This window comes from Daphnia carinata, chromosome 6 (genome assembly GCF_022539665.2).
Source record: "Daphnia carinata strain CSIRO-1 chromosome 6, CSIRO_AGI_Dcar_HiC_V3, whole genome shotgun sequence".
Taxonomy (NCBI): domain Eukaryota; kingdom Metazoa; phylum Arthropoda; class Branchiopoda; order Diplostraca; family Daphniidae; genus Daphnia; species Daphnia carinata.
The window spans coordinates 7,889,457-7,901,255 of NC_081336.1; the positions used below are offsets into that span (position 1 = coordinate 7,889,457).

The 11,799-nt window shown below is 39.3% G+C and overlaps 3 protein-coding genes across 3 annotated transcripts; 2 read left to right on the forward strand and 1 right to left on the reverse strand.

Annotated features, from left to right (window-relative positions):
• Positions 1 to 311: 311 nt before the first annotated feature.
• On the forward strand, positions 312 to 9,510 carry LOC130702079 (uncharacterized). Its single transcript, XM_057523745.2, has 27 exons — positions 312 to 464; positions 550 to 679; positions 756 to 872; positions 1,931 to 2,079; positions 2,139 to 2,374; positions 2,434 to 2,651; positions 2,712 to 2,879; positions 2,937 to 3,058; positions 3,118 to 3,283; positions 3,367 to 3,629; positions 3,696 to 3,852; positions 3,921 to 4,301; positions 4,373 to 4,615; positions 4,683 to 4,927; positions 4,989 to 5,127; positions 5,190 to 5,347; positions 5,413 to 5,669; positions 5,729 to 5,907; positions 5,968 to 6,156; positions 6,220 to 6,432; positions 6,501 to 6,737; positions 6,793 to 6,953; positions 7,019 to 7,271; positions 7,343 to 7,842; positions 7,902 to 8,597; positions 8,656 to 8,903; positions 8,969 to 9,510. The coding sequence occupies exons 2-27, from the start codon at positions 565 to 567 to the stop codon at positions 9,285 to 9,287; spliced, it is 6,129 nt and encodes a 2,042-aa protein (XP_057379728.1). The 5' UTR covers positions 312 to 464; positions 550 to 564; the 3' UTR covers positions 9,288 to 9,510.
• LOC130702112 (RWD domain-containing protein 2A-like) lies at positions 719 to 1,871 on the reverse strand. Its single transcript, XM_057523782.2, has 3 exons — positions 1,629 to 1,871; positions 1,147 to 1,572; positions 719 to 1,093 (listed from the first exon to the last, which is right to left on the reverse strand). Exons 1-3 carry the CDS (start codon positions 1,830 to 1,832, stop codon positions 896 to 898), a joined length of 828 nt encoding a protein of 275 aa, XP_057379765.1. The 5' UTR covers positions 1,833 to 1,871; the 3' UTR covers positions 719 to 895.
• Positions 9,511 to 9,722: 212 nt separating the features above from the next.
• LOC130702100 (protein TFG-like) lies at positions 9,723 to 11,634 on the forward strand. The gene is made up of 5 exons (XM_057523767.2): positions 9,723 to 9,850; positions 9,907 to 10,048; positions 10,328 to 10,581; positions 10,728 to 11,299; positions 11,378 to 11,634. Exons 1-4 carry the CDS (start codon positions 9,770 to 9,772, stop codon positions 11,289 to 11,291), a joined length of 1,041 nt encoding a protein of 346 aa, XP_057379750.1. The 5' UTR covers positions 9,723 to 9,769; the 3' UTR covers positions 11,292 to 11,299; positions 11,378 to 11,634.
• The last annotated feature ends 165 nt before the right edge of the window (positions 11,635 to 11,799 follow it).

Below are 11,799 nucleotides of genomic sequence, written 5' to 3' on the forward strand. Positions count from 1 at the left end.
TTTCGTAGACATATATCGATAATTATCGTTTAGCTTAGCTTGTCAATGTTACTGGTTGAAAAATGTAAATTTTTACCTTCGAGTTCCACCTCATGTTGGATCCCAATTCATTCTTCTATCATCTACTTACTCACACCGCTTTGTGTTGGAATCAACCTAAAGATGAGCCGTAAGCAATGAATGATCTAATTTAGCTCCGGGCATATTTTTAGGTTATGATAACATTGTAATTACATTGCCAAGTTAAATTTAATTCCATTTACACAAGTCAAACTGCTCAGGAGGAAGGGGAAAAAATGGAGTAGATGAAGGGACGGGGGGTGGGTGTCAAAACGTGTCACGACTCGTGTCTGGTCGTATTCAGTAGAAAAAACTCGCCCTCTCGAAATTTTTTGTCAGTTACCTGCCATCTTCACTTCGATACAGGTTTCGGCAGCTGACGGCTGAGGAAAAATTTACAAAAAGTGGGTGTTTTAATTATTCACTCTTGTCAATACAGTATCAGTGTCATGGTTGTCTGACTAATGAAATTGTACTGCCTAATAACAGGGAAGTGGTCTCAACATGGTCAAAGCCTTTTCCAAGGCATTGCTTTATTCTACACTACCTATTTTTTGTTGTATTGTGTCATGCTTAAGTCAAAGCCATCTAAGGCGAAGTCCAAGTGATGCAATTAAAGGTATTTCCTGGTGTTACCTTGTATAGGAAATGGGCAATTTTTATACCAAGTCAAATGGTCTCTTTTTAATTTATAGGTTCTGAAAAATTTGGCACTTTTTCCTTTCCATCAGTGGCAGAACAAGTGAAGAAACTGCACCATACCCGAACCCATAGGCAAATTGATTTTGGGAAACTACAACAAGATCATAGTGGTGAGTACTTAGAGACAAGATATTTATTTGCCATCAAACCCAAAGTAGTCTTTGAAAACATGTGAGCTATGGTGTTCCTCCAAGTAATTTATAAATGCTTTCATTCCTGATGAGTCAGATGCAGCTTTGATACTTGCAATATTAGAAAAACTTCGAAATTTCTGAACTTCATCATGTTCTTCAAGCTTGCAGGATATCTTCTGCCAATTCATAGCTCTGACCTAGAGTTAAGAAGATTGTAGTTCATGCTACACATAATTCTCTTTGGTATTACCCTTTGCCACCAGATATTGCAATTTTTTTCAAGGCCTTCAACACAAATGAAACCAGGCTTTCCAGGCAGGAAAAATCCATTGAGATTCAGCTCTCTGGCCCATTCTTCTATATTTTTCATCTTTGTCTTACTGTAGATGTGATGAGAATGTATCCACATGCGGAAAGTTCTCTTATCTTCAGTTTCCATAAGAGGGGCCAAAACATTTGCCTCTATGAAAGACAAGTAATCTGGAAATTTCTCCTGTACCCACTCTACTATTGAGCCAATGTAAATTGTGCCTGGGTCCATTGTTTGTTGGAAATTTCTCAGGTCCAAGTTTATCTCACTGTGCTTAGTTCTTCCTAGATGCCCACTGTGCACAGATATTTGGGCTGGGGTATTCGGGTATGTGTCAGGAAGTGCTACACTTATGATAACTTTTGCCTATATATTCAAGGAGGTTTTCAAAAAATGATTAATGGTTTTGTAAAGATTCCTACCTCCATTATAGTGAGATTGATGTTATACTCAAGCTTTGATATCTTATCTCTTGGCAGTCTCTCCGCTAAAAAGTCTTGTAAATCGGAAATAACTCCGGGATCAATGAGCTCAAGTTCTCCCTTGTTTGGAAACATAGATCCCAGCATTTCAAACTCGGAAAGTTGGAGCTCTACACAATTTTCTACATGATTGTTTAAATCCATGAAGTTTCTTTTTGTTTACCTTTCTTTTGACGTTAAAGCACTGTTGCCAGCTTTAAACAATCTGTTTTAAACACTGCTCTTATAAATTTTTTCGATAGATGTTTGGGTTGTGCAGGGATTCAAGAATTGGCGAGGCTGCCCAAGAGCTGTTCATCAGTTTAAGGTTTTCCGAAATTCCGCAGTGTGGTACGCCGTTATCGCTACAAACGCAGCGGAGAACAATACCGAAATTTACTCATTTACTGCGGTTGGTAACATTGTTTATCATTTCAACCTTGACTAAACTTAATCTCTTGTCTATGACAGCAACGGGGATGCGAAAAACTACTGGAAACATTGCCGACTCGGTTGGCATTTGATTTTGAAATCGTCCTCACTAACAACGTTTTTCGCATCATCGTCTTAGAGAAAAATCCACTCGTATACCCACACAAAAGGAGTGGCTCATCTGTCTACATTCTTACCTTTGCAACCGATCTGACACTAAGCGCCATCCGCAGCCAAGTGCTTCGTAATGAAGAGCCAACTTGCATCACTTCTTGGTAAAATCGTAGCTCTCGCCATATCTGAATCTATTTCATAAAAACTGTTTTTTTCTCAGGGAGCAATTTGGAATTCCATATGTTGTTATTTGCAACGGGAAGAACCGGGACTCCAGGGGGATCGACAGTGACTGGACAAAATCTTATATATATTGTGCTAGAGGAAGCTATTTCGACCAATGCAGTGAATTTGAAACTCATTTTCCGAAGGCAATCCGACATTTTCGCATATTTTCCAAGCACTATTTAGCTGTTGCAAATTATCCAAATGAAACGGGTATATCTTGATAACTTTCAAAACTAAAAAAATCTTGATAATTTATTGCTCCAATTTTAGCGGCTGAAGATGTGCCTACAGAAATTCTTCGATACGATTTGAGATCGAAAATGTATCAACAATTGCAGCTGTTACCAACTAAAGGTGCAACCGATATTTGTTTCTTAAAAATCGGTACGGGGTTGAACACCATGCACTTCCTGGTTGTTGTCAACCAACTTGCCTTCAGTAAGAAAAATGCAGTGTAATGATAGATACACATGTTATCAAAGTTCTTAATCGTAGATTCAACAGGGGCGCCAAATAACAATGCAATTTCGCATATCTACAAATTCGTTGGCGAAAAATTTGAACCATTTCAATCCATCCAGCTCAATAGTAAAAAGGCTGGCTGTCTTGCATTTCAGGTAATTCGATTATAAGTAAAGTTTATAATGGCGTTGCTTTTAAGAATTAAATCTTTTAGATGGATGACGATAAATCTGCTGTCGTGTTTTCCTTGTCGTGGGGGGCAGAAGTTTACCAATATAACGGATGGCGTTTCATAAGTGTCCTAAAGTATTCTGAATTTGCTCTTGGTACAGGAATCACTCGCCTTGGAACATTACAAATGAACGGAGAAACATTTATAAGTAATTATTCTTTGAAATATTGATATTTTTAAACATTTCAACTAATACGTGTGTCGTAATGATTTCTTCGGAACCAATTTCAGCTGTCGCAAATGCAAATCCAGAAACATCTGACAGGGACAACTTGTTCTTACCATTTTTCTCACGTCAGTTGAACTCTACATTATCTACCATTTACAAGAACAGTTTGTTATCCTGTCGTGAAATGATTACCGAACTAGAAGTGGATCCATCGAAGCTTATACTAGAACTGTATCCTCAGGCCGTTAAAAAGAATGATAGTGTTATTCAATTAGGCAATGTCAACTTGAAAACTTTGTCTGCTGATCGCGTGTGGACCAATGAGGTGCCTTGCTCGTCAATGCTTACGATATTTAAACTGAAACGCCATTAATCGTGTTCTGTTTATTAGGTGGAACTCAAATCAAATGGATCAACCTTGGGAGCTACGCAAATCCTTCAACTGAAAAAGTTTGCCATTAAAATGGGTGACATAAGTAAAAAACTACAAGCACTGAGCACACGAGTTAAGCTAGCAATAAGAAAAAGCGGGGATTACGCAATCCATGGTAAACAGTGCTAATGTTCTAAATTTACTTAACCTCAAATCTAACTTTCTTTCATGTTTATTTTGAAGGACGGGTCCATTTCGATGCTCTAGTTAGCAATTGTAAAGGCAGACCTTGCATATTGGAAAATGTCAGAGCGAAAACTGTGAATTCTGTAGATATTGCGGATGCTTATCAACAGACCGTTATGCAAACAGATAAGTCAATTCCGTCTCTTAAAACTAGAAAGCTCGAAGTTCTCCGAAGCCTACCGATCAACACTACATCTTTATCCGGCCATGACATCAAAGATTACCTTACAATGGACGACGATCTTAAATTTCAGAACAGAACCAAAATTGAAGGCAATTTACTGGTGAATGGTCACATCAATTGCAAAGGTCAAGTTGATGGGTACAGTATTTCTCCTAATACTCTACTTCTTCGACAAGGCAATCAGCATTTAAACTGTAAGTTGTTTAATTACTTGCTCCCACAAGAACAGCAAATTCAGTAACATGTTTTATTAATCACCGTCTAGGGACGCTAAAAGTCAATGACGTGCGTCTCAAAACGTTGAAAACCCAGCTTATAAATGGAAGAAACATTAGTTATTTATACCAAAAGGCCATTTCAAACACGACGAATTTCACTTTTCCTCAATCAAAGCTCTTCTCGTCGCTTGCCGTTTCTAAGCTTCAGCTTAATGGATTGGTTAACAAAGTAAATCTGACGAATTTGGACAAGAATTCAATGAAACTGAATGGCAATCACGTCGTTAATGGTAGGTTTTTGGTGAACGTAGTCATTCCCAACTTTTAAAAAATTCTTGTTTCACGTCGTTGTTACAGGCCTCCATCAATACACTGCTGCCCATCTTGGTCGAACCGTCCTAAACGGTTCTTTCAATGGAAAACAGTTCCCTACAGATTTCATCTCTATTAAGGAAAACAACGAGCTGAAGCTAAATACATTGAAGCTAACGCACGACACCAAGTTAAAACGCTTAACAGTCACTGATAACATAGCCGGCAATCCTGTGACAAAAGGTCGGTGGGGTACTAACTTGTTCAACAAATCAAGCAACGAGTTACAGGTAGAAAAAATGTTCGAAACGATTTTCTTTTAATTGATGTAAAAGCATTTATGTCGATTAGCTGGTCACTGGCAAGAAAAGGTTTGAAAATCTCAAATCAAAGAGCAACGTGTTATCCAAGACCATCAATCAGCTCCCAATGGATGTTTTTAATACCACTAGCAGCCTTTACGGACAGCCGGGAAATTTATTAATCTACGGTATTTATTCCAAAAATTTAACCAGTTAGATATGCTCATGAATTTTTGGTTTTTGACTACAGATTCGATAGCTGTTGAGGGAGATGTTATATTCGAAAAACCTCTTTCTGTTAGTGACACAGAAGGAGTGGGCATTAAAATGCTGGAGGAAAGGGGTATCTTATTATCAACCAAGGATTTCCCTCCAACAAGGTCACTAACTGTGGCGAGCAATGTTATGGTAAAAGCTGACATAGCCCTGTATTTTGCGAAATAAAGCTAAGATTGTTTAATCGATTCCTTTAGGTAAAACGAGATCTTTCCACGGTGAAATTAAATGGAGTACCAAGTGGGGACTTCTTTACAAGAGACAGAAAAACTCCCATCACTTTTAATGGTCGAAAAGAGTTCAACAATTCCGTATCTCTGAACCATACTTTCACTCTTCTCTATACCCTTAATGGCTTTGACCTGCGACATTTGTGGAAGCAGTCTTTGAAAATTGAAGGCGATCAGATGCTTTCTGGTTCCTTACTTATAAAGAACGATGTCGACGTGGTCAAGTAATTCGCACGCGATATGATATCTACTTCTTCATTTGTAATTGAATTATCTTTCGTAGACTCAAGGCCCAGAAATCACAACTTGTTTCGCTGAATTCACCTATTCCGGTGGCTGGCAGTAAGCACTTCCGAAACTTGACCATCGAAAAAGATTGGTTTGTTGATGCATTAGAAATAGCAGGTCTATTTAACGACGTGGACGTTAGCTCATGGCCGAGGGATACTATCCTTAAAACTGGTAAGCAACCCTCTTCTTCGATTCCTTCCACATTTATCAGTTGCCCTTTTTTTTTTATAGGAAAACATCAAACAATTACGTCACAGAAAAGCCTCATTTCATTGAAAGTTAAAGATGTTGAAGCTGCCGCAGTAGACGACCTTGATGTTAAGCAATTCCTAGATGTAGTTCTAATCGACGAACCTATTATAATTCATTCTGATGTCATCATCAATGGAACGTTTTCCAGCGAGAAAGTAGTCGTGAGCGGTAAGTGTCTTCACTCTTGAATAGTTGCACATCATAAATACAATGGTTTGAATTTAAATACAGGGACCATCGACGGAGTGCATAGTAATGCCCCATTGAACTGGCTTTGCTATGAAGGAAATCAAACAATACCCGGTAGTCTGAAAATTCGGGAAACCTTGGACGTCGCTGATTTTCGACAAAATTCCTGGGTGGTGAACGGTGTTGACTTGAACCTCCTTCTTAAAGAGGCAGTTCGCACCGATGACTCTAGAAACTTTTCATCAATTGAATTCGGTAGGAAACGTAAATTTACCCCAGAATGTTCAAATTATTAGCGCTATATTCTTTTGTTTTTTTCCCAGGTCATTTGGTAATAGATAATTTAGTTGTTGGAGGTTTCATTCAAGGGCATAATGTCACCAAAGAACTCGTTCGCAAACACTCCGGCAAAGACCGTCAACCCATTTTAGGTCTGAAATCGTTTTCAGGTCCCCTCGTATCGGATTCTCTTCGCGTGGTTAAAGACATCAATGGCGTTGATCCAAAACATGTTTGTGAGACGCCAATCCCTCCACAGACATCAAATTGGATTGTATTTGGTAACACCACTTCATAACAACTCCTAGTGTGCAATCTAACGCGAGTTTGTTTCAGGTAATGTGCTCTTTAAGCGAGGCGCAAAACTGAATGCGTCTAAGATCAATGACCGCATGTTGAATGAAACCATGCATCATCTTTGGCTGAAAGAAGCCAACATTGACATCAAGCCGACACAGAATTTCACGAATGTGATTGTAAAGGGTATTCTGCCAGAGGTATTTCTTACACGTCTAACAGTTTTGCAGATTCAAGAAGGCTGTAATTGTAAATTGTTCTACAGAAAGTAATTAGCAACGTGAGTTTATCGGACTTGAATCGGCGAGCAGTGAAGTTGTCATCGTCGGCTGATCAAAACGTAACCGCATTCCACGAGTTCGCATCTATAGAGACTAGAGGTTTCTTGGCGGTCGAATCGTTAAATAGTTCCAGTATAAACAAAATTGATATCAGTCAAATTACCAGCTCAGTGCTTCTCCGGGATACTGAGCAGAACATTACAAATCGCATCATGTTTCAAGATGTGGTTGTATCAAGTATTAGTTTTCAACAACAATTTTAAAACTTTCTGATTTCGAATAACAAATTCCTTTGTTTTTAACAATAGACGTTACTGTTGATGGGTTGCTGAATGGCGTGGATGTCAGCACATCGGTGATGCGCAATGATCGGGACAATGTCATAACAGGCAGAAAATCTGTAATGACACTCCAAGTGCAAGAGGTCCTAGAGATGTGTGACAACTGCTCTGTTGGAACATATGATATTTCAAACTGGGCGTCTAGAGCTGTACTTCGCAAAGGCAACTTCACACTTTCCGGAGCCAAATTCGAATCGCTTGTGTTCCAGCAGCCTTTAAATCTGAAGGGTACGCTTAACAACGTGACTTTAAGCCGAGATCTTGTGCTTACTCTCTCCGACCAGCAAGAATTTAATGGGCGTCTATCAATTTCTTCACTTCTTCCTGATGAAATATTGTATTCAAGTGAACAAGGACGTGTTTATCAACAAGCAACCGAAGAATTTAGCGTGGCTGCTCGTTTCACCAATCTTCAGGTTAACGGATTGTATGATGGCATTTCTTTACGACACTTTTACGATCAAGCAGTAAGTTACATCGAAATATAGATATGTAATGCACTAGGTAGTAATGGATCCATTTACAGGTTCGCCGGGACATTGACGTGAAGTTTTCTGAACCGGTGGTTTTGTCGAGTCTGGTGACGAACAATTTACAGGATTTGTCAGTTAATTCCACAATCCGCGATATCATTGAACTACCTTTGAACGTTTCTCATCACGTGGCTGCTAGTCCAGTTATTCAACAAGAAATACGTCAGCGTTCATTATCCTCCATGGTGCAGAATATGAAACGTGTCGTTTCACGTCAAACTGTGGAACTCAGATTCTTCGAGGAGATGGCAGTTCCCCAAAGTTTACCACCTGTCGTGGATGACACTTTCGCTTGGGAAACAGCTGCTGGTGAAATCGAATTATGCTCCTACGTTGAAAAAGAAGGAACGCTATTCTATGGCTCGTCGAGTTCACCGTTATTAAAGGATGTTGAAGTAACGGGTGTTGCCTCACTGAGATCTGCGGAAGGTTTTGCTGTGGCCGCTTTGGATCGCAGTACGAAACGGAAGCACGATTCGTTCATCTTTTCACCTCTACTTTCGGACAAGCTTGATATTCAAATCATCCCTACAGATTTTCCGATTGGGGCTACAGCATTCTTGCTTGTAAATAGTTCCTGTTATCTTTTCCTCGAAAAAACTTCCAAAACTCCAATTTATTGCCGACCTTTGAGCTCTAATGGAAACTACACCTTGATCCAGCGTCTACCGATTGTAGACGCCCGATTGGTGGGTAACGCTTCGATTTGAAATTGAAAAACCAATTAATATGTTTTTTTTCTTTTAGGTCACTGTTGGCTACCATTATAAATCTGGCTTACCCCTACTAAGCATTGCAACTGTCGGGCAGCGAGGATACGGCTACATTACCATCTGGAATTTCAATGTTACGAGCCAAGAATTTGAGCCATGGAAAACGATAGTTACTCTCCAGATTATCGCCTTGGATTGCATTTGCAATGAAGCCCAATGCCTTCTGGTAACTGTGGCACCATCTAAACCGGCTGCGATTCCAGGACAAGTCATTATTTGGAGGTAATGGAAGACATCTAAATGGAAATGGGTATTGGGATCTAATCGCCTTGTCAATTTTTCCCCAGGCTAAATGACGTGGGACCACCCACCAGGTTACAGCGAATCGCGTTTTCTGAACCAATTGACGCTAAATTTGCTCGCTTACCTGATGGACGCTTAGCCCTGATGGTTCTTCAAAGTAGTGGTGTTGACAACGTTTATGTCTACGTATGGAGAGGCATTCTGCAGTTCCAGCACGAAACAACCATCCGTGCTCCTGGAGCGCATAGACTGCAACCGATCGCTAATAACGTCCAAATGATACTTGCTCTAACTGTTTCATCTGAAGTTCCGTTTGGTCCTGTACGGATGTTCCGTGCCCAATTTCTTGGCCAGCTCAATTGATCTGTAGGAACTCTAACCCTTTCGCCTCTAGTCATTTTTGTGTTATTTTCTCGTATCGAGGTTTGTTCTTAAATTTGAACTGTGCTCTCGTTTCTCCTCACAGTGCGCCAGAAAGAAACTAAATTAGGCATAGCTAAAGTTTCCATTCTTCCTCTCTTACATTTCGTTGCAAGTCCCCTTCTGTTGTTAAATGTTGCTTACAAATTACAAAGTTAAGGTTGAACATCTATTTATTATCTTCTTTCTTCTTAGGTACGCTTAGTGGAACTATCTAAGTTATTTGGATCTTAATCTAATCCTAAATTTCAGATTTAATTCTATTAAATCCGCAAGGCCTGGCAACTTGGCAATACCGCAACAGCAACATAGCGTATAATTTCGATTTGGCAATGGCGCATTTTTTTTCGAATGCTAGCAAGAAATCTTTCCTTGTCAGTCAAAGTTGGTTTGGGGTGTTGCACACGTGTTGAATTCAGACTTAAATGAACTCCTGGACTTTTGCACCTGGACCACCAGTAAAAATGAACTCCGAGTGGGATTTAAAGGAAAAGTTGGACATCAAGGTAAAGAGTGTAAAACGTACATAATTCTACAGGTAGAAAACTCAATACGTTATTAGGTGCAACTTCATGATGATATACGGCGTATTCAAATCCACAACAAAGATGTTACATATGATCATCTTGTTCGGGTGATGCAGCAGCTTTTCAATGGGAAGATTTCAAGAAGTGATGAACTGCTTCTAAAATATAAAGATGAAGGTAGTTCTATTATGTATTTCGACCATTTGTATTCAATATGTAGAAAAAGTTTTCCATCATTTTGTACATGCCTAAAGTTTATGCATGTGTGAAAGGTAGGAAAATGCACGAAGGAAACATATAAGGCAAATCTATATGAATAAAGTTAGGATAGATTTGTTTTCATTTACCATACAAATGTACCTGTTTCAAGAAAAAATTTACATGGTTGTCCACAAAATTTAAATTTCTAGCAGCTACACAGTTCTTTGGCTTCAAATTGTCATTTTTTATTTTTAGATGGAGATTTGGTCACCATTTTTGACACCTCAGATTTGGAAGATGCCCTAGAAAGCAGCAGCCACCACACATTAAAGCTTATGATCTTTTTAAATTTTCAAGCCCAAGAGTCAGCTGAAGATATCAAGAAACATGATCAAGAATTTGTTGCATGTCAGGTTTCTACTATCAGAAAAGAATTGGCTTGCATCCGTGACCAAGTTCTCCATTTGCTTGATGAACTGGATACACCTCAAGATACGCTGAGTGGAAAGGTATTCAAAACAAATAAATTGATTCTATTTCAAGAGCAAGGAAGCATTGCTAGCATAATAAAAGATAGGCTTTGTAAAGCTTTTGAATTTATCCCAAACCATTCCCAGACAAACATTGCTACAATGACACATTTTCCGTATTACAGAACGATGGAGTTCATCTTGTGATATCTACCGATACACAGTCAGAAAAAGCTAATAATACTGTATTGCGGCAGTTTGACCAGCGAGAACCAAGAATGCATGATGTTTCGTCCAGCGGCAGAGGGGAAAATGTATTGGTGAAGCATTGCGAAAATCGAGCTGGTGCCTCTCCGTATCCTAATGACTATCAGCAACAGGCGTTATGCAAACGTGGATTTCAACCTCTTTTGAGCTCTACGTCTTACGGCTTGCCAGCAATCACTGTTTACCCGGATCCAGATGAACTGTTCACTCAGGAATCAGCTAATTATCCCTTATCCAGCTACAGCCCACGACCTGTTCAACAGCAATCGTATAACCATCAACTGATATCGAGCTATCTACAGGATTCAAGTGAACTTCCATTTACCGACCCATCAAGGACATATACGACTCGAGAGATGCAAATACAGACCTCACCCCAGAGGCACTACGACGAATATAACTTTGACGGTTATCATCTGCCCAACGCCGTACATCCCGTTAATCCATATCGTCGCAGTCCTCGGCCGGCCAGATACCCGTAGATGACAAGGTAAACATTTTTCCTTCGAAATCATTCCACTAAATCTAGCAACCGAGTGCCAGCTCCAGTTTTTTGTGTTTGTTACAGAATAAAATATCTAGTCGCATAGTTCGAGAGGAAAAAACAAATAAAATTGGACAACAATTAGCACAGAATTTTCGAAGCACACTCGGATCCTGTTTACATTTAGGTTTTGTTGCCGAAAAACCTGTTTATATAGTGTTTTTCTCCAGAACACATTTATTCAAAGTAAGATCTGTGCATGCTAATGTCGGAATATGTACTACCATTTATTTAAAAAAAATTTAGAATAAAATTCATCATTCTGTAGCTCAGGATTTCGAAAGGACACATCTTTGGACATATCCCTATTACTACCTTGGATATCAATAGCCACAATTCGTAGAACGTTTGGTTCCAGTATACTTTTTCAATGTTTCAAGTTTTGGGAAAACGACTACGAAATGGGAAAAGGAAATGGATCTGGACACAGGTCGACTAACCTATAA